We start from the raw sequence: 25,399 nt of genomic DNA, 5'->3' as shown, positions 1-25,399 counted from the left end.
AAAACCCACCTGGATGCATTCCTGTGTGGCTTGCCCTAGGTGATCCTGCTTTGGCAGGTGGATTGGACTCAATAATCTCTAGAAATCCCTTCCAACCCTAACATTCTGTGCTTCTGTATTTGTGCCTGGCAGTATGAGAAAGAAAATTAGTTTTATGATCACATGTGAAGACAGGCCACAGACCTTTGCACAATAGCAGAACTAAAGTTTATGTGAGAAGGATAATTCTGATGGATTGCTGTAAAGCAAGTACTACCCATGGTGAAGGACTCCTTCATCTGCTGCAAAGCTTAATTTTCCGGAGAAGAGTGCAATGAAAGAAAAGTGACAAGGGCTCTTTTGAGCATGGATCCCTAAACAAAACATAGGTGGACACAAACCCTGCCTACATAGGTACCCAAACTGTGATGCCTCAGCAGCAGCGCTGCACTGAGGATGGGGAAGGTGTCGCAGTGTGTGGAGGGAGTGGGAGATCTGAACCACATTAGTCCACCTGGTCATGCAGGCAGCAGAAGGGGACTCAGCCCTACTCCTTCCACAGACCCCCTTCATGCCTGGCAGTGGAGAACAGTCTCTCTTCTGACTTGACTCGTTCTCTGCATAATGGAAATGCTTGCCAACTTCCACTTTAATTTTTTTTTCTTTTCTTTTAATTAATATGGGAAAGGGTGCTGTTGGAGGTGCATGGAGTACTAAGTGCTCTGAGCTCACTATTGTCTCATATTTGATGAAATTGTCTTATCTATAATTTTTTAAAAGCTAAGATGGAGTGATCTAATCCCTTAATTTTATTTCTGTTTGGTTTAACAGGCTTATCGATTGTCTAGAGGCAAGGTGTGGGCCATGATTACGCTTTTGTGCCTCATTGCTGCAATTCTTTCTGCATTTCTAGACAACGTTACCACTATGCTGCTCTTTACTCCAGTAACCATAAGGTACTTTATTGTTATGATTTTGGACTTGGTCTTTTTATAGACAGAAATGAGTAATAGATGTGTGCAAAATGCTTGTTTGGACTTTTTTTGATCATCTAAATGGAAATCAAAACTTCAAATGCTCATAGAATCATCAAGGTTGGAAATAACCTCTAAGACCATTAAGACTAACTGCCAGCTCAATGCCATCACACCTAATAAATGATGTCCCAAAGTGCCATGTCGACATGTTTTTTGAACACTTCCAGGAATGACAACTCCACTCCCTCCTTGGGCAGTCCATTCCAATGCCTGAAAAATTTTTGGTGAAGAATTTTTTCCTCATACCTAATTAAAACATCCCTTGGCACAACTTGTGGTCATTCCTTCTTGTCTTATCTCCAATTACTTGAGAGAAAAGATCAACACCTACCTCTCCCAGTCTCCTTTCAGGTAGTTGTAGAGAGCAATGTCTCCCTCTCAGCCATCTCTTCTCCAGACTAAGTGATCCCAGTTCCCTCAGCTGCTCATCATAACTCTAGAGCCTTCACCAGTTTTGTTGCCCTTCTCTGGACATGATCCAGCAACTCAATGTCTTTCTTGTAGTGAGGGGCCCAAAACTGAACACAGTGCTGAGTACAGGGGCATGATCACTTCCATGGTCCTGCTGGTCATGCTATTCCTGATACAGGCCAGGATGCTGTTGGCCTTCTTGGCCACCTGAGCACACTGCTGGCTCATATTCGTAGTTTATTATTGTAGTAAGGTAAAGAGCTAAAATTTCAAGTGTTCTGTTGCTTTTTCCCTTTCTGTTAATAGTGAGCACATTATCTGAAGCCAGTTATAAAGCCTTGGCAGCCAACTATTCTAGTTCATCTCCATGTCTGAACTGCAATAATATATTGCAGCAAATGCTCTCTAGCAGATGAAATTTCTTTCCTGTAAGCAGGGTAATTTTTTAATTAAAGCTCTACTGTTCTTTACTGGCTAATATCCAACTTTAGATAGTAATTTTTGCCTTAGTGCAGTTATTTTCTTCTAATACTAGTCACAAATAAATTAAAAATACTATCCAGATTTTAAGTAAAAGCTTTTTTTTGGGGAATATAAAACTTAGAATTTTCTTCTTGCTGGTGATCGTGACATTGATACAGCCACTGGTTGATTTCACAATTTGAGATTAGATCTTTGGAACTTTTAATAGAGAACAGTGAATTTAATTACTTAAGATATCTGTGAATTAATAACACAGGATTTGCAACTACATTTAATCCACGTGATTATAAATTACAGTTTAACCATCAAGATTCAGAAAGATCTAGTGTGTCTTTGAAATGATCCTGAGCGAGGTAATGCTTGCAGTCATTATCACATTAAAGTACACAAAATTCTATTAGGATGTGCTCCCACGTTAAAATGCAGTGTAAAGCAATAGAAAACAATCTTACAACTGGAATTTATTCTATATTGGGAATTAGCTGGTAAATGAAAGCTCCATTTGTCTGCTGTCTGATTATATTTTAGAGAGATTACTTTGTGTTACTCCAATCAATAATTTCTCCCCCAAGGGGTAAGCAAGATTGGAACTATTAAACACCAGGTTTCCTTAGCTGTGTTGCGGAATATTTTGAATTAACTATAAATGAGGACAGATTGAAATCCAGATGTCAATGCATCATGAACAACCTACTGCTCACAGGCAGAGCTATGGTAGCAATTATTCTGTTTACAAACAATTATAAAATATCCCTAATGGAAGGAACCTCAAAAGATCATCTAGTCCAACCTTCTGTAGGAAAGGGAGTGGAGTCTAGATGAGATTGCCTATCACCCTGTTAAGCCACATCTTGAAAACCTCCAGCAACAGGGAGTCTACCACATCTGTGGTGAGGTTGTTCTAGTGGTTAATTTTTCTTATTATAAAAATAATTTTTTCCATTGAGAAGTGCAGCTTGTACTCGATGCACTTTGTCTTCTCCATATAGCTTCTTGTGAACATTCTCTGCCGTTGTAGTCACCCTTCAAATACTGAAGCTTTATACTAAATGTATACTAAGTACTTCAGTTTTATACCAAATGAATTTCAAACACTGAAGAAAGGGAAACTCTGTATGTGGCTAATATTTGCATTTAAATCAGTGTCAAAGCTAAAAATGAAATTTATCCCATCTAGTAAGACCAAATAATTGCCTATTTCTAAAAGCTTCATGCTGGAGATCACTTTTTGCTTTTGTCTTACTGTCACAGTTTTCAGCCCTTGTCTACAGCTTCACTATGTTGCACTGTGTTGTCATTGCCATGGAGACAAAGCTTACAGAAAATCCTATTGACTCTATGAATAGAAAGATTTATATTTCCATTAATAAGCTGCAAAACATGATACTGGTTTCACTCTGCATTTTGTAGTAAGCTGACAAAAAATTCAGTCACTACCTCTTTTTAGCTAATTTTCAAGATGATATTTTGTTATTTGAAACTGCAAAAGGCAAATGCTTTTAGCCTTGGGGAATTATATAGTGAGGGTTAAGTAAAATGAAGAGGTTTCATCCTACCACGTAGCCAACACATTCTGATGGTTTTATACTTTGGGTTTGACCTTTCATGGTACGTGTGAGAGGTTTTTTTTTTTAAAAGGTATAACTAGGTCCATCGAAAAAAAAGAAAACTCTGAAGAATAGCTAAGGTTATGTTTTGAAACACTGAGAAATCAAGGAGTGATGAGGTTAAAATTACAAGTACAATTGATACAACTGGGCTTGTTGTACTATGAAGTATTTTTAAATTGGATAATTTTATGCTGTTGGGGAAATAGTGCAGTTTTGCTTAGTTATTTTGGTGTGGAGTTTTTGTGTGTTGACATACGTGTCATATAACTTTTTTCTGACTTTTCAGTTGACATTCTTGATGACAGATAAGTGTATCAAGTTAAGCTTTTGTCCAATATACACTTATCTTTGAAATATAGGTTTTAATAATACTGGCTTAGATGGAACAGTAAAGATCGACTCTTCCTTCAGGGAACTCCACGTGTGACAGCACAACAGCAAAAACAATCCTGAAAAAGCATTCTTGCCACCCACTCTTCCCCTAATCCAGTAGTAGGTAGCGAGGGCAATAATTTAAGTGTGACCTCCATCTTTATGCACTGGAGCAAAGTTTTGATAAGCCATTAACAGGAAAGCAGTAATTTCTTATTCCAAAGTGCTTAGGTGTGACCTTAACTTTCAGCCTTTAATACCATGGCCCAAGTTTGAAGTCAAAAGTGTGATTCAGAAATGAGCAGATTGTGTAGTTCTGTGCATAAATGAAATTTGTGTGTGTTGAAGTATTCTGTGTGAAGATTACTGTGTGTAAATGGGCTCTGAGTTGAAATGGATCATGAGGTTACTCAGTCAATCCCAGTGTGTACCAGAGCACTTTAAGATGCTTCTTATTAAAGAAACATTTTACCTTTCCTTATTAAAGAAGCATCTTCCTAAAAAAAAGAATTACACATTTTTGAGCTGTTCAAAACTTTTTGAGACTTAATAATGAGGAAAGCGTATTTTCTACTCTTGTTGCATTACAAATACAAATACTTATGATCAAGCTTTAGAGAAGGGGAAAAACAGGAACAGAATAAACTGGATAAACCTAGGCTGAAAGCTGAGGTCACTAATGAGTGATTCATGTCTAATAGAGCTGCCTGTGCAATCCTCTACCACTGCGCTCCACAAGAAAGTTAGTAACTGATGCAGAGTACAGAGCCTGTGGTTGCCTAGATGAGTTTTTTATGGGTAAATATAGCCTGGGAACCATGGTTTAAGAAGTTATATCATGCTGAAAACATGAAATGCTATTTTCTGCGTAGTCCGACTCTTGTTGTAGTTGATTACTTTCAATGACATTATTTTAAAAAGGCAATAATTTTGTAGCCAATAATTATTGCATTATATTTGTGCATTTATATTGCTATAATTACTGTAGCACATATAATGTAGCAAAATTAAAACTTCAACAATGTACACACAAACTTTTTATGTTTGGAATCCTGCAATTTTTCAGTGAGGTGACCGCATTATGTAAATTTTAGAAATTTTAAGGTAATTTAGTCATAGGAAAAGGGTTTTATTTCATTCTCTTTATATTGCAGGCTCTGTGAAGTGCTTAATCTGGATCCTAGGCATGTCCTGATTGCAGAAGTAATCTTCACCAATATTGGGGGTGCTGCCACAGCTGTTGGAGATCCTCCAAATGTGATTATTGTTTCAAAGCAGGAGCTGAGAAAGGAGGTAAGTACTGCAAGCTGTTTGGCTACTAAAATTAAGTACCATTGCCGACTTACACAGCATTGAACCTCCTCTTCCCCCAGACAGTCATATAAACAGAATATAATCCACTTTTTCTGTCATGCTATTTTTCTTTCTTAGTAGGATGATTAGACAGAACAGAGTGATCTTTTGGGGGACAAAACTGTGAGGACGAATAGAATTTTTGTTACGGGCTGAGAACAGCTTTTTCTTCCTTTTTTTTTTTTTTTTTTATGGTGCTGGTACAATTCCTTGCCAATGGCAAAGTGAAGAAGGAAGCAAAATGATGGAGCTGTAATGAGAAAGCAGCAATCTGAAAAAAATCCAACCAACCAACAAAACCCCAAGTAAATGAAGGTGAAAATCCAAATTTATTTTTCAGAATAGACCTTCTCCCAAAAGTGAAATATATTAAGACAATGTGATTCCTTTTCAGAAATTGAAAGCCAGAAATATCCATATGCAAATCCCTACATTTTAAGTGGCTGCATTTCCCCCATATACCCACATCACAAAGGAGTCCTCTGCAGGCAAAGGCTTAGTCCTGCAGCTGCAGCCCAAGCATGCGTGAGAGAGGGGTGGGAGGGTCCTCTCATACAACATGGGCAACAGCTGGCTCCTACCTCCTGCCAACATTTTGATACCTCCAGGCTGCAATGGAAAATTTGAGCTTCCAATGTTTGGCTCTTATGTCATTTAATTTTGCTGGGTGGCTGGTGCTAAAGGAAAGGCTATGGTGGCTGGTGCTGGGTGGGACTGCAGGACTTCAGATACCTGCCAGCAAGACTGTCCCAGTCCCTCCATCTCCTCCCATCCACATGGCTCTCTCTGCCCTGTGAAAAGGCAGAGCCACTGCTGGCAGGTGTTCATGTCTGCAGCCTTTAGCTTCTGCATGGAGCTGATGTTTGCACGATTTTTTTCATGCCTTTGGTTATACTTGCCCCCCTGAATAAGAGGGCATCAGGTATCACTTGATATGTCACCTGTCTCTGGTGGGCTGGGGGCAGGAGAGAGGCCATCTTCTCCAGATACAAGGGACAGTTCCTGCTGGGATGGGGCAGCTCTGCTCTCCATCTGCCCCTGCACCTCCATCACCAGGCAGCAAAAATGAAAGGTGTAGTAATATAATGGGTAAGTGCATAGTGCAGCAAATCCGTGTTTTCTGTTTTGGCCAGGTGTCATAAACTCCCCAGATAAATACATTAAAAGGAATTCAATGGGCTAGAGTGAAAATACCTGTGAAAGTAAGATGAGGGAATTGTAGCATATAATTCTAGATTTTATTTTTCAATTTGGAATCAATTGTTTCTATTGCTGTAATAGAAAAAGATGTCTTCCAATTAACTGAATACATTAAAATCAATTAAGTCCTGTCCAGGTTGGAAAATGTCTTTGAAAATTAATGGTATTTAATCAATTGTTTACCTTCAAAAATATTTGAAACATGCTGCAATTGTTTGTTTGATCAATGGCTTTGGAGACTGTAATATTTGTGGCTAAGTATTTGATAGCTAAATTTTACATTTTTAAATATGAAATCTGTGCCACTACTGAAACAGGTTTTTTTTTTCCTAAAAGCAAATAATTAGCACCTGTCATGAAGGTCATTTTCCTAAATACACAGAAGCTCATAATCTCTGTAGAACCTTTAGAAATTGCTGTTAACATAGGAAACAATTAAGCAGTCACACTGAAAGGAAACAAGAACTCACATGTATAAATACCCTAGAAAATGTGACATGGCAAACACACAAACTTGTGTCCAATGTTTCCACCCTGGATTATTTTCAGATCTTTTGTTGTATCACAGAAATCAGGAGATAGTAAAATGGATCAGATTTAACACAGGACCATGAGACTTGTACTGTTTCTTTCCTATATTCCCAACTGTTATACCTATGTACATAAGCAAAAGAGGGTCAAAGACTTATCTTTGGCTCTGAGGCAAATTGGCATGAACAGGCTTATGTCCTCTCTGCTTAGGGCTCACCCCCCTAAAGGAGATTTGGGAGATCTGGGAGAGCTCTGACAGGAGTAACTGGATAAAGCCAAGATGGAAGGCAGGGAGGGAGCTTAACCATCTGGCCTCTTACAATCTGCACTGTTGATCTAATAGCTCAATTCCAAATTTTTGTCCACCTGCTCCAGCATGCTCTCTTTTGCTCACAAGAAGAAACACAGACAATATTGTCTTACATCTGAAACCAGTTCTAGCAAAGGCTGCTGTGAGGAAAGGTTATACAATCAAACACAAATCTGCCTCTGAAATGTGTGGAATGTCTCTTATATTTGTACCAAGTAAAATGTAATATTTTTATTTTTTAAAAAACTATTTCAGAGGTAAAAGTTCTGGAATGCAATAATGTCATTTTGGAAACAGCATCTCATGCAGTATTTTTTATAGTATCTATTATGATGTTTTCTACAGAAAAAAACCTGGGGTTTACCTCTTCTAATTATTCTGGTCATGTTTTTTGCCATTGTGGAAAATATTTGTCCTTGATATTGTCATTGAAATTCCCCCTTTAATCCTCTTCTACTTCCTTGTCAGTGTCATTTTTGCTTAGTATGCACAGGGGTACTCGGGCAAGTGCCCTTCTAGGAGGCTGAGTAGTACATTACACTGTGTAGATTTTTTTTTTTTTCTAATTTATTATGTGTGATCAGGAGATGAATTGTACTAGTTTTTCCTCAAATATTACTTATGTACTTCAGCCTCTAAAAGCAGCCTAGTAAGATATTATGCAAGTTTACAAGGTCTTAGGAAACCTTGGGTTTTAAATCAATAAAAAATTAAATTCAGCTTTGCTACTTTGGGGGCTGTTCTTGGGTTAGAGAGCTAGAAATGCTTTACTGTTTGTTTACTGTAGTGCTGGAGATATTTTTTTCTCTTTTAATATTAAGATTTTTTTATTTAAAAAGTATGTTTGAATAAATAACATTTTTGTTACAGTTTACTCGTTAAAATGTCGAGATAAATCTGGTTACTTTTCTTCTGATGCAAATGGATGCCAAAAGGATTTTGTCTTCGTAGTAGTGTTTAATTTATAATACTGAGATATTCCCTACCACCATTCCTGGAATCAGTGGAAGATTTGCATAAGAGAGGAAAAAGAATCGGTGTATTACTGTTTGTTCTTAGTTACAACTGGGGAAGTTTCACAAAACAGCACTTACATTTTTATTTTAGGGAAGGAAAATAAAAGTTTTCATTATGTGTAAAAATGAAAATTTATTCAGTAAATACAAAACTTTAAAAAATACTTTTTATTACCTTCAGAGTACCGCTACTGAGTGGTCATTGTTAGCAAAATTATATTTTTATCTTGAAGAAATATGCGCTTCAGGCTTTGGAATTCCATTTTTATATATACAATAGGACATGAACCAGTTCAAAATGGTCATTGCTTTCAGAAAGGTTGAATGTTAAATCCTCTGTGTTTGGAAACTTCAAAAGTGTCTACAACTACATCTTTGAAATCCGAAGTTGCTTGTGCCGTAAGCCTAGGCTGTTATTACAAATTCTTTAGAGGATGCATGGTGAAGAAGTCTCCAGAGCAAAACGATGATGTGAACATAGTGTGCACTGTATATCCAGTTATAATCTGTCTAAAAGAGGTAATGATAAGAACAAAGGCAGTTTTAGCATGTGCTAGCCACTGGATTATATCCTCTTATGTACTGTCTTTCTTAGCATGTGACAAAACTTCTGTCTGATGTTTGCTGAGGATTGGGGTGTTTCAGCATCCCAGAGTTACTCTCGTCATCTAAAAAGAGATCCCTGCAAAATGAACAGCCATCAGATTCTCCTCTTCTGCCTTTGGGAGACTTTCATCCTTCATGCTAATGATGCAATATTAGTTGATTATATTTGGTGAAAAATTGTAGTACTAAAATTTCTGAATAAGAGTAGGTAATTCTGGAAAATATATGAGAGAAAGTCCTAGTACTGGCAGATTGTGAAATAGATTCCCATAGTTTATGAGGCTATTTTTGTCGAGTTTGCTGGATACAAGATTGTTAAAACTTTTAATCAATTTGTAGAACTCCTACTCATGTTGCCAGTGTCTCGCTGATTCCTTTACTCAAGAAAAAATGAAATCCTAGGTAAGGCATATGAAATAAAATTTAAAGGTTAATGGCTGATTACAGATTTTTTTTTTTTACTGCTTCTGCATGTAGTAACCATTAAAGATTGTAGTGCAAGACAAAAAAAGGAGGTTCATCAGTGTCTCAGATATTCATGTAACTGTGTTAGACCATCAGTGATTTCTGGCTCAGTAACATCATGAACAGTTTCCCCTGAGACAATGTAGATCTCAGCTAGAAAGAATCACATTATCACAGCATATCAGAGGTTGGAAGGGATGTCAAGAGATCATCAGGTCCAACCCCCCTGCCAGAGAAGGATCACTTAGGGTAGTCTGCACAGGAATGCATCCAGGTGGGTTTTGAAAATCTCCAGAAGGAAACTCCACAACCCCCCTGGGCAGCCTGTTCCAGTGCTCCATCACCCTCACTGTAAAGAAGTTTCTCCTCATGTTGAGGTGAAATCTTCTATGTTCTAGTTTGAACCCATTATTCCTTGTCTTGTGGATATAGCATATAATATAGAAATAATAAATTACTTTTGCTCTTCCTCATTTTATTAGTTTTAAAATACAAGTATAGGGCATTCTGGCTACTCCCTGGATTGCAACACCTGACCATAGTTTTTGCTTTACCTTTGCACTAAAGTTGCAGATTTCTCCTGGGAAGGTCTGAATTACTAGAAGTTAATTTCACATTTCCAAAACCAGTAATAAATAAATTTCAAAAAATTAGGATGACAGCAAGTTAATATTTTGGGAAAACAGTGTAATACTTCCTCTTAATATGAAACTGATATATTTGACTTTGCATTTAAAACTGTATACCAATCAAAGATACCTTCTCTGCTTCAGCTCTGAATCTGTAGATAGTAGAACCCTCAGGCTCTTGTCTTGCTAAAACAAAATCTTTAGAATTCCTGTCAACTGAGGAACAGTAGAAATTTTACACAATCAGTATAGCCTCCAGTAAGGGACATTTGAAGCTTTCATTGTATTTATCTGATGGATTGAAATTTCCCAGAAGAAAAATATTTCTTGCCTGCTGTGCATGTCAATTCTATTCCAGTCTGTTGTGCAGGAAAAAGAAAATCTTTATGAAAATGACATTTTGTGGTATGCAGCACATGTGAGCACCTTAATGTGTTTTTATAATGCTGAATTCTGGCCTCAGCAGTGCTGAGGACTCAGGAGGTATAAAATGTATTATCCACAGGCACAAATGGTATGAATGTTGGCTCTGTGGAGATGTAGCATACTTTTTCTAGAGCGTGGGAAAGGGACAGAAGCAACCGATGAAGTAACTGTGCCACCATCTTGCTATCCTCTGATGCATTGCTTGTGCTTGTGATATGATGTATATCCCTTAATCTCATAAAGTTCTTCAGAGGGTGCCAGTTAACTACTAGCTACCTGACACTATCTGGTGTGAAATCTGCTTTATCCTTGCCTGGAAGCATATTCTATGTGCTGCAAAGAGGCTGATGCTGAGCAACCAGCCCAAAGCACTGGGCTGGGCAGAGGGATGTTTTTTACTATGAGCCCTTCTGATATCAGGCATAGAAATGATGCATCCTCCTCATGGCCACAGGGTATCAGTTCTCCGTTCAAGACTAGTGATTGTCAGGGTTCATTTTCACTCACTGTCTCTTGTGGGTCAAAGCAAGGAGGTAATGGAGAGCAAATCTGGGGGCAAGGAATGGGAAGGGAATTGAATCCAGCCTTGCACTCTCATGCAAGCTTTTTCCTGAAATGAGCACACTCTATGTTACAAAACGATTTGTTTCAGCTGAATTAGAAAGCTGTTCTACAGTCACAGCAGAGTAGCACGTTTTCTCTTTCTCCAGAGATCTCAGAGATAAGAAAATCAATATGGTGATATTATGAATTTTCACAAAATCCTGGATCTCAGTGCTGCTAATCTCTTTGAAAAGCTTGGGTGAGCTCTGGGTAATGGGCAAAAAAATCTAGGAGATAATTCCTTTATCTTTTGATCATTTTGAAGACTCATATGACAGGAAGCTGTGTTAATCCTGATGTCTTCTTAAGAGCATTGTTGTCTCCATCTCATTTCAATTCCTTTCAACTGTCAGACCCAAGACCCCCTTCTTAACCTCCGTATTTTAGTTTGCTTTCTAAGACAGTGTGATTTTCATTTTTACAAAGAAATTGGTTTTATGGATTTCAAGTGACACATTTCTTGTGCTATAATTTTGTTTGAGAAGATTCTGCATTGTGACATTTCAGTAGCAAAGCACTATTGTTCTGCTCTGAAATTGGTGCAACATTCAAAGCGTAGAGGCCAGTGACTTTGTAAAACTTTACATTTGTTTGCAGCAAGCCACTTATTTAAATTCCATTACTTACTTAAGTTCCATTAATATGTGATAGAGACAGCATATACTAAAATCTGAGAGTTTCCAAGGATTTGTTGAGTTCCTATTTCCTACAATATCCTTCTGCTTGAGTATTTCTGCAGATATACTCTGTCTGGTAGCTGGTATCTTGATGATATGGGCATGCTGGTCCCAGCCTAAGAAAACTTCATCTCCACTGTTTTTTGTAAGACTAGAATGAGTGTAAAAGTAATTTTCTTGGTTTGAGTATTTCCTGATCAAAACTTTCTGATTCTTCTGGCCAAAATGGTTTGATTTTTCTATAATCTTAGAGGTGACTCATATATAAATTTGGTTTATTGTCAATTTTAAGTGTATGTAATTAAATAAATGCACACAGGGGATATGGATTTTAAATACTTTGAAAGCAGGTCTTAAAAACATGGAGCCTTTGCAGAAGTTAATTTTTTTTCCCCAGTTGTTATTTTAAAATTTCTTAGAGTTAGGAAAGTTGTTTTCATTCTTCATAGAAATGTCTCCTGTAGCTTTGACTTGTCAATCTGTCTTGCAGAGATGCCAGTCATTTGATTGGCTGACTTATTATGTAGGCAAGCTGAATGGAGATATATTATTTTTTCTTAGTGGTATCACATTTTCCTGTCTGATTCTTAAAACAATCGTATTCTAATTCATGAAGAGGTTTCTTTCTACTTTCACAAAAGAAATGTCACTAGGTGAATTATAATAAAAGGCCAGCAAATTAACAGGTATACAGTTTCACCTTTTTGTGGCTGAAGTATAGAAGAGGCAAAGAATCTGCTATTAAATAGTAGCTAAGAATGATTATTTATTCATTTTTTTAGCTCATGAAGCGGAAACCTGTAATTTAGTATGATCAAATTCTAATCCAAGGTCTGCATATTTATATTTTAAGATTTATTAAACTGTCTGCAAATTACGGATTTTTTGTAAAAGATCTTTATCTGGTGATGAGAGTTCTTTATGACCTTAATCAGTTCCTTTTGTTGGTAGCCTTTTTATTATGCCCTGTGGTGCAATAGAGAATAATTTTTTTTTTCCTTTTTTGAAGTTAGAGACAGTATAGAAGAACACATATTTCAGGTAGTAAGCCCCCAACAGTCTGAACACACAGGGTGTAATACCAGCTGATACTGCATGGGAAGCTGTTTTGGCAGTACGGAAGGGGCTATAGGCAAAACACAGGTAATTTGTAAAAGGCAAGTCCCCACAGAGACATAGAGGTGTGGCACATGGAGATCCTATCACTTTCTAGAGTCAGTGGGTGCTCTGAAAACTCAGTTTGAACAACCTCACCTATCCAGGGCTGAGACAATGCTTTCTTCCAAGCTCTGCTGAGATCACCTGTTCACTCTGTGAATATAAGACAGTTCCTTGCTAGCAGAATACTTGGATGTGAGCCCCCTTGGAGTTTCATGGACAACTTTGTTTGGACAGGTTAGTGATGACTACGTCAAAATATCCCAGCCCAAAGGCTAACCCTGATCCACTACAGTGTGCACAATATGGTATCACAAAATAATCCAGTTGAAAGGGGCCCCGGAGGTCATCTAGTCCCATGTCCTACTCAAAGCATGGCTAACTTCACAGTTTAAAGGCAAGTTGTCACCATTCTTATGGCTTTTTAATATATTCTGCCTAACCTTTTTGAGAATACTTTCAGCAAAATGTAAGGAAGGAATCACAGAATCATACAGAATCACAGAATCAACCAGGTTGGAAAAGACCTCAGAGATAATCAAGTCCAACCTATTACCTAATACCTAACACCTCCTGACAGCTAAACCATGGCTCCAAGTGCCACATCCATTCTTTTTCTGGACACCTCCAGGGATGGTGACTCCACCACCTCCCTGGGCAGCACATTCCAATGGCCAACCACTCTCTCTGTGAAGAACTTTCTCCTCACCTCCAGCCTAAACCTCCCCTGGCGCAGCTTGAGACTGTGTCCTCTTGTTCTGCCACTGGTGGCCTGGGAGAAGAGACAACACCCACCTGTCTACAACCTCCTTTCAGGTGCTCTCCTTAGCAGAGAGCAAAAGGTGTCCATTTATTGACCGGGTATTAAAATAAACAATATATTGACATATAACATTTTTATTGTGGAACATCATTGTGAATTTAGACAAAATTCTGCTTTGGGTGGAATTTTTGTAAAAGATTATTTTGTCCTTAGTTTAAAACAAAAGCTGGTCATTACATTGTAAGTATTTATCTGATTCCATGTGTTTTAAAATTAATTCAGTAAATTAAATAAAAAATGAAAGGTCATTATTCAGTTTTTGTTGTTTGTTTGGGTTTGGTTTTTTTTTTTTTTTTTTTTTTGGTAATTGTATCCATGTCAGGAACACAAACTACTTTTCATAATAACTCATAATGTTATTTTTCAGTTCTCCAAATTCAAGTATAATGTGTCTCATCTCCTTGAAACAGATTACATGCAGCATACTGCACTTGGAACTGAGCTTATCGCTTTATATTTATTATTGGTTTTTAAAGTACACATAGTTCAGTATTTTTCCCTGTAGGTAATACACAAAAATATCTGTTTTTTAATTTAGGCTTTCATTTTTATTTCCAGGGATTGGATTTTGCAGCCTTCACAGGGCATATGTTTGTTGGCATCTGCCTTGTTGTTCTGGTCTCCTTTCCATTTCTCAGACTTCTTTACTGGAACAAAAAACTTTACAACAAGGAGCCGAGTGAAATTGTTGGTAAGTGGAAGTGTGAAGACATTTTTGTTGTCACTACATTGAATATGTGCCAGGTAGAAATTGAAAAGTTCCAACTACAGTATTGTTCTCAGGTGGAAGTTCCCACTCTTCTCCACTCTATGTACATTAACTTTTTGACTAATAGTTCAGATTTTATTTTCAGTATTTTCTGGCTTTTAGAAATAGATGTTTTTCTGGTGCTAATATTGATGTGTTGATATGAATTATTAAATATCTTTGAAAATTCACAGGAGTATTTTGCATAATTTGTAGCCATAGACTCGAATACCAGGGTGTTCTGTGTTACAGCAGATATCTCCTCAGGGGACTAAGTTCACAACCTAGCTTTGGAAATATCCTAGGCTTCCCTTATGACAGGCATAGAGCAGTGATACATACCCTCACTGCTGCCTTTCATCCACTGGATTTTTTCAGGAAACTTTTCTTGGTCTGTGGTCAATGGTAGAAGAATTTTCCAAGTTCTTTCTGCCTTGCATCTCTGGCTCTTCCAACCCTAAATTTCCCCAGTGTATATTTTCTATAATTCAGTTGGAGTATATCTATGTCCTTTTCAGGCTGCTCACCTTATAGTTTCTGGAGGTCTTGGCAACACTGTTTCCATGGCTGTTGAGCATGTCAGTCCCTTTTGTGTTCAGCCTTTTATGTCTTCTATTCAGTTTTAAAGTGTTCATCACTGTTCTCAGGCTTGTGTTTTGGCAATGAACCTTAACAATAACCTCCAAATGTTCACAGTTCCCTGGGACGGATTTTCTTTTTTCCCCCTCACTTTTGCTGACAGAAGACATAAGATCCAGGCTTCTAACTGAGCACGCAACAGCTGTTTTAATGTGCTGTATGACATCTTTGAAAAGGTGAATCTGAGGGGGTGTGTGTGTGGTCTGTTTATCATAGGGAGGACAACCCTTGATATGGTTGATTTAACTTGGCTCCATTTGTAATCTGTGGAGAAAAATAAACCCATCTAAAGACTAACTGTCTTCAACAGAACAGATATATTACAGTCCCCAAAAGTTTACTTCTCCCTTTTAAATATAAGGGGAGTCCAAGGTGACTAACTCAGGGACAGAGATCTTCATGATAAGTAACTAATGTAGGTTAAATGTGTACCACTTGCAGTGACTTGCCATGTTCAAGCTTTAGGAGTAGGATTTTATTAAAAAGACATGTGCCCCTTGTACAGTAGTACCATGATTCTTGAATCCTATCTGATAGAAAGGTCAGTGAAGAGACTTCATTGCTTGGGAAGTTAGCTCTTGTGCAGATATTTGGTTTTGACAAATTTCAGCATCTGTTTAGCACAAGACATGCTCACCTACCTGTTCACAGTTCCAGGGACTAAAGTCTTTCCCAGTATTAGAAACCAAAGCATTCTTCAGGTGTTCTAGAGGTGATAGTGCCTAACTGTTTTCTAAGAGAATTAATGAAAACTTTCCTTCTATATATTTGCTGGGTTTAAGATATGTATTTTCATTACTGTACCACTGTAAAATAGCAGAGGGTATCTGTACCCTTTGATACTGACAAGAAGAGAAATAAAGCAATGTACTCGCTTTCTAAAATGCTTAGATATGTCCCTGTGACACTACAAAGTAAGATTTTTCAGAAAGCCATCAATAATTTCCTTTTCCTACATTCTCATACTAGGGAAGGTGCTGCAAGAAGTCTTCCTTACCTGCTAAATAAATCTATTGACTGCATACTTCTGGATAAAAGAAAGAAAAGACTTTACCATTAGGATACTTCTAGCTCACCTCAGTTTACACTACTTCGCTTTCCATTCAAATAGCTAGAACTATGTCTTGGGTTCCAGAAATACCTTTAGAGAAAGGAAGTCAGTGAAAATGGACAGTGCTAACATGCAGAAAGGGATGTTCTGCTCTCCTAGCCATAAGTGTGCCTTAAATGTGTCAATTTCAAGTAATTAATGTTGTTTTGTCTTATGGGAAGGCATCATTACCTAAAATAAATATTTATAGAAAAAATAATAATAAACATTGCAAACTGTATAGCACGGGTGAGTTACCTGCTTGCCTAGCTGAAGTTAGTATTTGGTAGAGGGGTGAAAAAGCTAGGAGATAAATCCATTCCCAAGTTATCTTCAATAGTTTATTGAAATGCATAATCTGAAAAGTTAGGGAATTGATTCATGTTTCTACCCATTCTACACAGAGCTCAAGAATGAAAATCCTATGAGTTGATCTCTAGGAAAGGAATATTTTAATTTTTTTTTCTTTTGGGGGGAGGAAAGGAACATTTGCAGCTTGCCAGAGGAACCCCTTTGTAATTACACATTGTTATAATAAAATATTACTTTTCTTTGTCCCCTAGAAATATATTCTTAAATGTGTGGTACTCAGCATTTTTTGGTAACTTCTCAACTTTCTTATTTATAACAAATTTATTTATTTTATTAATTTATTTTTCTAATACAAGTCATATCTTCATGGACATTTCCATGGGTTTATTATATACTTAAACTATCTTTAAATGTGCCAGTTTGCAAGGTGTTTTGAGAGAACTACTAGCTAAACATTCAGAAAATTCATTCTGCCAATTGTGAGAAATTTTAATCTGTACATAATACACTAATTTGTGAATATATATTTTAGAAAATAGAATTATTGATCTTTTTGAATCTATAAATTTTAAAGCATATGGTTTGGGATTTTAAGAAACCAAATATTCATAACACTTCTAAAATTAATTTGCATAGTATAATTTATTCACTGATGTAATACTTTTGACAGTGAAACATTGGCTAGCATATTTCCCTCAATTAATCTCCTGGTAATCTTTGTTACTTGCAGCTCAGTATGTTCAGAGATAGCAGTCTCCTAATCAGCATACCATGTGTTCTTATAATCAGCTGCTCCTCCATTGCTGTGAAGCTAATCAGTTGCTGTTCAATTAGGGTAAATGTTGAAGAGCTACTCTTTCTATTGAAATTTGCTGTGAAAGGGGAAGAGAAAGTGACAAACACAGCTCCATTAGGAGGCAGCTGTTTTAGCCTGGATGTGCAGAATGTGATCCAAGGTGCTTTCAGGGCTCCTTCTGTCTCAGATTGCAATGATTCTGTCATAACTTCAAAAGGTTTGTTTGAAGCAGCTGTTTTAATCAACTAAATACCAGCCTTCCCTCACCTTGCTCCAATTAACAATTAAGCAAGCTACTGGGACTTAATTAGTATATGATTCTTTATAGATTTTTTTTCCCCTGTGTGCCATGTGCTTTAAAATTATTTTCTTATTGCTTTGGGCTACACAGATTATTGAGACTGGATAAGCACTAATTTTAAGAAGAGACAATGCTGTTATTCTGATGTTACATTGTTAGGTTCATTTCAGTTAGGTGTATTACCAATGTCTTTACATTTTTGGCTTACAGATTGAGCTGCAGGATTTCTGTAGTAGAAAAGAAAATAGGAGACTATCTATTTGCAGTGTCTTGAAGTGGGGCATATTGCAGAAGGAAAAAACAATCTGAAGAACTCAGCCTTGAAAGAGAAAAATCAAGTGCTTTTTAAGAATGAAGGCATATTTTTAGAACTTTGTTGGGTGTGACATTCAGCTAATAAACCTCTAACTTATTTTGTGTGATGCCAAAAAAAGATGCTAAGGTCAAGATTGCAAGCTGCGAAGGTTTAAAAAGTGTGTGTGTAAGCAAATCTGTTTATTTATTCCAAGTGGAGCTTTACAGATGCTTTTCTAAGAGAATAGAAAGAGAAAGGAGATGAGGAGGGGAAAAAAGAGGTACAAAACCAGCAGTGAAATGGTAAAAAATGTAGAAGAGGAGACAAGCAGGGGAGGGATAATTGAGGGTTGTCAGATATGTGCAACTGGTAGAGGACTCTGCTGCTTGCAAGATGTCCTGACATTGTTCCTACTGCTTACATTGGGCCTCACTTTGCACAAAACTGTGCAATGAATGGCAGATATAAGGGGATGGTCCAGAAAAAAGACCCAAGGTAAGACCAAAGCACTCACTTAGCACTTAATGCCTGGTGACTTTCTCCCTCTATGTCCCACAGTGACTACAAATGTCTGCCATAGTACTTTGTGATGTGTGTGATTAATCAAGCACAGGCATCATCAACTGTAATTGCAGCTGAACAGAAGGTATAGTTCAGTGCTGTCATTATTATTTTGTCCATGTGAACCCCTTCAGCTATCACAGCTTGGAGATGCTTGTCTGAGGGAATGGTCCCCAGAGCAGGTGGCTGTGGTTAAAAGGTTAGCAACTTCATTGTTTTCTCAGGTAATGGGATGTTCAGGTGGCTTCTGCATTCTCTAATAGTGGTGTGTGCCCTCATGCCATGTCCTGCAATGCAACGTATAACCTTGTGGTTTAACCATAGAATCATATAATACGTGGGATTGGAAAGGACTTTTAAAAGTCATCTAGTTGAACACCCCTGCAGTAAGCAGGGACATCCCCACATAGATCAGGTTGCTCAGAACCTCATCAAGGCAGACCTTGAATGTCTCCAGGGATGGGACATCCATCGCCTCCCTGGCCAGCCTGCTCCAATGTTCCACTACACTCACAATAAAGAATTTCTATGCAATGTCTAGTCTAAATCTACCCTTGCCTAGTTTAAGACCATTGCCCCTCGTCCTGTTGCTACGTGCCCTTGCAAACAATCACTCAACAGCTTTCTTGTAGGCCCCCTTTAGGTACTGGAAGGTCATTATAGGTCTCCCCAGAGCTTTCTCTCCTCCAGGCTGAACAACCCCAACTCCCTCAATCTATCTTCACAGGAGAGGTGCTCCAGCCCTCTGATAATTTTTGTGGCCCTCCTCTGGACCCACTCCATCAGGTCCATGTCCTTCTTATGCTGAGGGTCCCAGAGCTGGAAACAGTATTCCAGGTGAGGTCTCACCAGAGCAGAGTGTCAGAATCACCTCTCTTGATCTGCTGGTCATGCTTTTTTTTCGTACAGCCCAGAATGTGATTTGCTTTCTGGACTGCAGAAGAGGAACCTCTGTGATGACTTGCAAGATAATCACAATATCCTTTCAGACAATTTGAATTGAACCCCCCCACATAAAATATTAATAATGTCTGGGACAGCAAGGACAACACAGGGGAAGAGAGGGGACCTAGGGTAAGGTGTTATGTAACATTAGTATGGGTATGTGTGATGTTTGGGCTCAACAAAACAGTAACAGAATCACAGAGTGGTTTGATTTGGAAAGCACCTTAAGGATCATTTAGTTCTAAGCCCCCTACCATGGGCAGGGATACCTTCCATAAAGCACCATCCAACTTGGCCTTGAACACTCCCAGGGAAGAAACATCTGTAGCTGCTCTGGACAACCTGTTCTAGCGTCTCACCATTCTCACAGTAAAGAATTTCTTCTGAATACCTAATCTGAATCTACACTTTTTCATTTTAAAATGGTTACTCTTCATCCTACCACTTCTCTCCCTGATAAAGAATCCCTTCCCATCTTTCCTGTAAGCTCTCCTTAAGTGCTGGAAAGCTGCTGCTCTCCCTGGAGCCTCCTTTTCTCCAGACTAAGTAGTTCCAACTCTGACTGTCCTCCTATGGGAAGTGCTTCAGTCCTCAGTCCTATTTTACTTGCTAACATATTTAACCACAGGAACCATTTCTTAATAGAATCAGTGAGATATGCATCAAGCACCTAGCTGAATGTAGTACATTTGTAAGTACATGGACAAATCTCCACCCTGAGGTGATGATAGCATGCTAAACTAAAAGTTGTGGCATTTTTATGATTTATCTTGGGATGTAAGGTCGTATCTTTCTAGTATATATTGCATGTTTTATTTTAAAGAACTATAAGACTTTCAGTATGAAAGGAACTAGGTAGTCTTATGGTCCCTGCAGACTTTGTGTATACTCCTTTTTGAATAACATATAGGGATCCACCTGGGTCATGCTTTTACGTTTGAAAATGTTTTTAAATTTATCTTTTATTATTTGCACCTTCAATAGCTCTTCTAATAATCAGGAATGAAAATAAGTGTAGTTATTTACATAGATTCAAGATTTTTATATTTTTAAATGTTATAGATAATTTTATATTTAAAATCCCTTATATGTCCTCTGTCCTGCTTTAGAGTTGAGAGAATATTCTTGGAAAGAAACAAATGTTGGCCTGCATTTTCTTGTTTTCAGATTAAAAAAAATATTCTAACATTGCAAAATAAGGAAAATATGACAATATTATCTGCTTAGTGCATCACAAAAGGCAAATATAACATTCAACATAACTTCAACAGTGACATACAACATAACTTCACCTGTCTATGCAGAAAGAAAGTATAATGCAGTGGCATTTTGAACCAATGGAGCAGAGTTCACAATTTATTGTACACATTTTTATGTGTGTGTGTGTGTGTGTAAAGAATCAGTACAGAAAAATCACTGGTTAGAGGTAAAAGCTTAGGAGTTGATACCTCTGGTTTCTTTTATAACACTTGTGCCCCTTGACAGCCAAAATTACAGGGGAAGACTCAAAGCACAGTGAGGAAAAATTCCAGTTAGATTTTGAAGGAGAAGGATACTTGTTGTTTTGCAGTGCTCTGAACAACCTAACTCCTGTGGCTGCTGCAGCCTGCCCTGTCTTGCCTGGAAGGAGACTCCTGGGAGATGACTTAGGTGCAAGGCACCCTCTGAGCTTTACAATTTTCTGCCCAGGCTCCAATTACTTTTCTATAGAAATGAGGGCATCCTGTGAGTCCTGAGCCGTGGATGCAGTCCCACACTGGGCAAACAAACTGGCATTATGTGTCTTGATGACCAAATGGGGCCCCAACTGTTGGACTTTGAGGTGGAAAGCTTATATAAATATTCTCTATTGCTTTATGCAGCACTTTGCAAATTTGCATTCCTCTGCAAGTATTTAGCTGAATAAGGCAAAGTGTTTTATTTTGAAGACATCGCAACATTTAGACCTCTGCTTACCTTTGTCCACTGTTGATGAACTGGATTACTCAAAGGAATAAAACCAAGAGCATTTCAGGCTTTTGTCATGTTGAGGGCTCTTCCTCTAGGAGAGGCAGAGTTGTTGAGCTGGAATATCCCTCAAGGTGAATTATTTCTACACTTGGGTTTCACCTTTCTAACTTACTTTCTATGATTTTTAAATGGTGATGAAACTTGCCATCTAAAACCGCTTAAAAGATTAATTATGTAACATCAAGGATTAAAAATTACTAAGAAGTTATAGACATTACTGTTACTAGATTAAGCTATAATTCATGGTACTTAATTGGTTTTTCAATTAACATTTAAACAGAAGCATTCTTGTTCTGAAAAATTAACTAAGAAAAATAATTGTTTTACTGAAAATAGTTAAGCTGCAATAGCATGTGGACTGAAAAAGACCCCATCACATGCGAGGGAACGTGCTTTGCATGTCATTAGTTGCAGTCCAGCAGTGCAAATTGTTGGTTTATGATAATTCTTATCATCTCATCAAGGTTGGTCATGCTTTCATGAGTATCTTCAATTAACAAGACTAGTCTTTTCAGATTATGAGACTAGAAATTAATTACAGTCAGTTTTTGAGGAAGTCTTTGTTTTTGGCAGTTGAGTGGGAGGAAATCTGTGATTAAGTGAAAATCAGTCTGACTATTAATTGTCAGGTTGCAGAGAGAATATGCTTTTAAAAATTAAACTTAATGTTTTCTAAAATGCAGAAAATGTTTTCTAAAATATCACTGTTCTGGTCAGTAGCTGAATCCCAATAAATTCAGGGAGTCCAGGATGCCATATCTGTGGTCTCCATGGTAAGACCTGCCCATGATAAGTTATTTACCAGCCCATGATAAAGACAAACCCAGGCAAAATTAGCAGCATAAAGTTTACCTATTTTCAGATACCTTATTCAGTCCTAGAACTAAGCCAAAAAATATTATTTTCTTGTTGGAAATGGACTTTTGGGGGGAAAAGGGAAAAAAAGGTTTTTGTGAAATAATAATGGTAGTTATATTGCTCTGGTGCCTTGTGGGCTTTAAGAACATACCACATTCACAAAAATTTTAGTGTCATAATGAGCTGAATTCCCTGACTGAGCTGCAGTTCTCCTGTCTTCTTTCATTGCATACTAATCTTTGCTTTTTTTCCTGTAGTTTCAACTACTGCTACTACAACTGCCATTAAATGTTAATTTAATGACTTTTAATGATAAATTGCCATGAAAGGTACTTGCCACACACAGGTACCATTTCAATTATTATCAATAGACTGAGCAGTGGTAAGATAAATTGGTTAGCAGGCTGATCTCACAGTGGGTTTTTTTGGGTTTGATTTTTTTTTTTTTAAATAAGGGAATAGAGGGAGTTTGCCCTGGTGTAACATGTTCATTAGATCTCATGTGAGAAGGGGACAGGAATTGTGGACATGGGGAAACCGGATGTGAGACCTCCCTATTCAGGGGCAGCCAGATGTTGCCCTTATGCTGTGCGATGGTTTTAAAACTTTTTTTTTTTATTTTTCTTCACAAAGTTCAAGCAGAGAAGGTGAAGAAGTGTAAATAAGTCACTGCTGGGTGTAAGAAAGCAAAATAATGATTATTCTAAACACTTCCATTGGAGAGAGAGAAATGTTTAAGAACTGTTACTCAAAACAAGGTTGGGGAGTTGGGGCAGTCTGAGTTCTTGGCTTGCTCACTTGGTTTTCTGTCTGGCTGTTTCTTTTTCTTTTCTGGCTGAAGATAACACACTGACCTTGACAAGCTAAACCTAACAGCCTCTTTGCTTCTTGACTCTCTGCCTTCTGCCAGGAAGGTCTGGGAGGATTCCTTCTAGGGGGGCAGAGGCCCCTTGGGCCAGAGGCCCCTTTGGAGGAAGCAAAGGGGGCTTGGTTGTGCTTTTCTGTTGATTGTACATATTTCTAAAAGTTGTGAATAGTGTATATTTGTACATATTCATTGCATTTCATCATAGATTGTAGATTTGCTTGTAAATACAGCTTTCATTTGCTTCCAGACCAAGCTAGCCTGGTTATTGTCAGTGTGGGGGGGATTTCAGCTCTCACACTGTTACATGCTGCCTTAGTCGTAATTCTGAAGGAGTTAAGAACTTGCAGTTGCATTAAGCCCTTGTCCATGTAAAATATAAGGTAGTCCCTTATTCTATGGGATTTGCAGACTTCTAGATGGATTCTAGGTGGATTTGCAGACTGGAAATGGAAAAAGTAGAGAAAGTGGCCCAAAGGTTTTTGGGCATGTTCAGTGTTCCCACTGACCTCAGGACCCTGCATTATATTTTCCTCAAAATAAAAGCTACTGCTAATACATGCATATCACCTGATGCAACAATGGACTACTACAGCAAGAGTATAAGAGTATGAAAGAGAAATAGGAGAAACATTTTGTGGAATGACCTAATAAAACTCTTCACAAATTATTACAGGAGTCACCATATAAAAGATGTATCAACTGTTCTGGTTTTTCAAAGGCCATTTTGCTCTGAAAGTAAACTCTACAGAAGGTTGGACGTTCACATACTTGATATGTTTAGAAAACTAATGACTGAAAAATCAAGCATGCACTTGCTGTACATAAAGACAAGATGAAAGTGATGTGAAAGCATGTATATATTTTTAAACATTGATCAGAAAGGAACAGGCAGACTTTTCTGAGTCTGGAGATTAAACCCACAGCACTTCAGACATAGAACAGAAGCGTCCAATACAAGTCATGCTGCAATCTGCTCTGTGGGTTTGTTTGTGGCACAAACTCAGTGATGCTTGCTGCTCCTTTCTAAAGCAGAGAAAATGAAGATCCTTGTATAAAAATACCCTCTGGAGATCAGTGTCTTGGTTAGATGATGAACGATTCAACTTTCCTCCATCAGCAAAGCCTTTGGTGAAATTTCACTTGGAAAGGATGGGGCCAAATCCCAGGCAAGGTCAGACAAGGCAGTACTGCAAAGACAAGCTGTTAGAAAGCATAACAGTAAATTTGATAACCATGCTTCATGAGTGTTTGCCAGAGAAAAAGACAAAACCTCATTCTTTTTCTTGGGCTTATGATGAGAAACAATTTCAAAGCCGTACTCCAATTGACTTGAAAACTGTGTGTGAAAGCAGTACAGAAAGGAGTATTCACCTACTGAGGAGGTTCTCCCCATTCACTTGCTTAAATTAGATACAAATGTTTCTATTTCATTCATTCTAGGGCAGCTTAGAGGATCAGAGAAATACTTTCATCATAAAGGACTAAGGAAATGTTTTCAAAGAAAAAAAAATTGCCTGGGATGTTGCACAGGAGGATGTGTAAGAAAGCCCCATTCAAACTTCAGCTAGTTTTGCTCATCTGTATGGGAACAAACAATTTCACAGCTCATGATTTCAGATGAGTTTAAAGGTAGAAGTTACAAGGAGGAAGTTGCCAACTGAAATAGCTTATTACCCAATTGACCAGAAACTGTGGAGGTGAGGCACTCCCTGAACATGTGATCACTAGTTTCTTTCAGAAATTACTATATACATTCAGAGACAAAAAAAATTCATGTCATGTTGTGAAAGAAAATATGTCACCATCTCTGAGGCTTAAAATATGGGGGGTTTGCACAGCTCCTGTCCACTGTAATTCTCAAAAAGAGTGGGTTTGGTTTTGTTTTGTTATCTGTGGGGAGCAGATCAGCAGTGGCCTAAAGCTCTGTCACTTTCTTGTTTATATTCTGGAATAAAATGGGAAATCACTGCTGATGTATTTCTGTGCATCACAAATTTTGATAGAAAACTAAATAATGGTCAGGAAAGATTTTCCACAGTCATATGGATCCTTTGATAAGCAGGACCCATCAATGTTTTAATACAATTTAGTGTCAGATTATGCTTCTGGCAAGAATCACCAGATATATTACCAAGGAAAGTGATAGATTCTGCAACTCTTTCTGCAGTTCAACTATGAATCCTGTAGTTCAGATATGAATCCCTTCTTGGAAAAAATGCCCTAGCTGAGCTCTAGTTGTTTAATAACCTGGGATAAGCGTTGGGGTTTTGTTGCATTTAGTGAAGGA

General features: G+C 37.8%; 1 protein-coding gene across 1 annotated transcript in view; it reads left to right on the top strand.

The window, feature by feature from the left end:
• OCA2 (OCA2 melanosomal transmembrane protein) overlaps positions 1–25,399 on the top strand; it is a 177,991-nt gene that overhangs the window by 61,594 nt on the left and 90,998 nt on the right. The window contains exons 12-14 of the mRNA XM_054384760.1: positions 811–935; positions 5,047–5,185; positions 14,248–14,380. Of these exons, the coding sequence (XP_054240735.1) occupies positions 811–935; positions 5,047–5,185; positions 14,248–14,380 (397 nt within the window). The remainder of the gene's footprint in view (positions 1–810; positions 936–5,046; positions 5,186–14,247; positions 14,381–25,399) is intronic.

Source organism: Indicator indicator, chromosome 1 (genome assembly GCF_027791375.1).
Source record: "Indicator indicator isolate 239-I01 chromosome 1, UM_Iind_1.1, whole genome shotgun sequence".
Lineage (NCBI taxonomy): Eukaryota > Metazoa > Chordata > Aves > Piciformes > Indicatoridae > Indicator > Indicator indicator.
The sequence above is the reverse complement of the archived record's forward strand: the minus strand, read 5'-3'. Positions and strand labels throughout refer to the sequence as shown.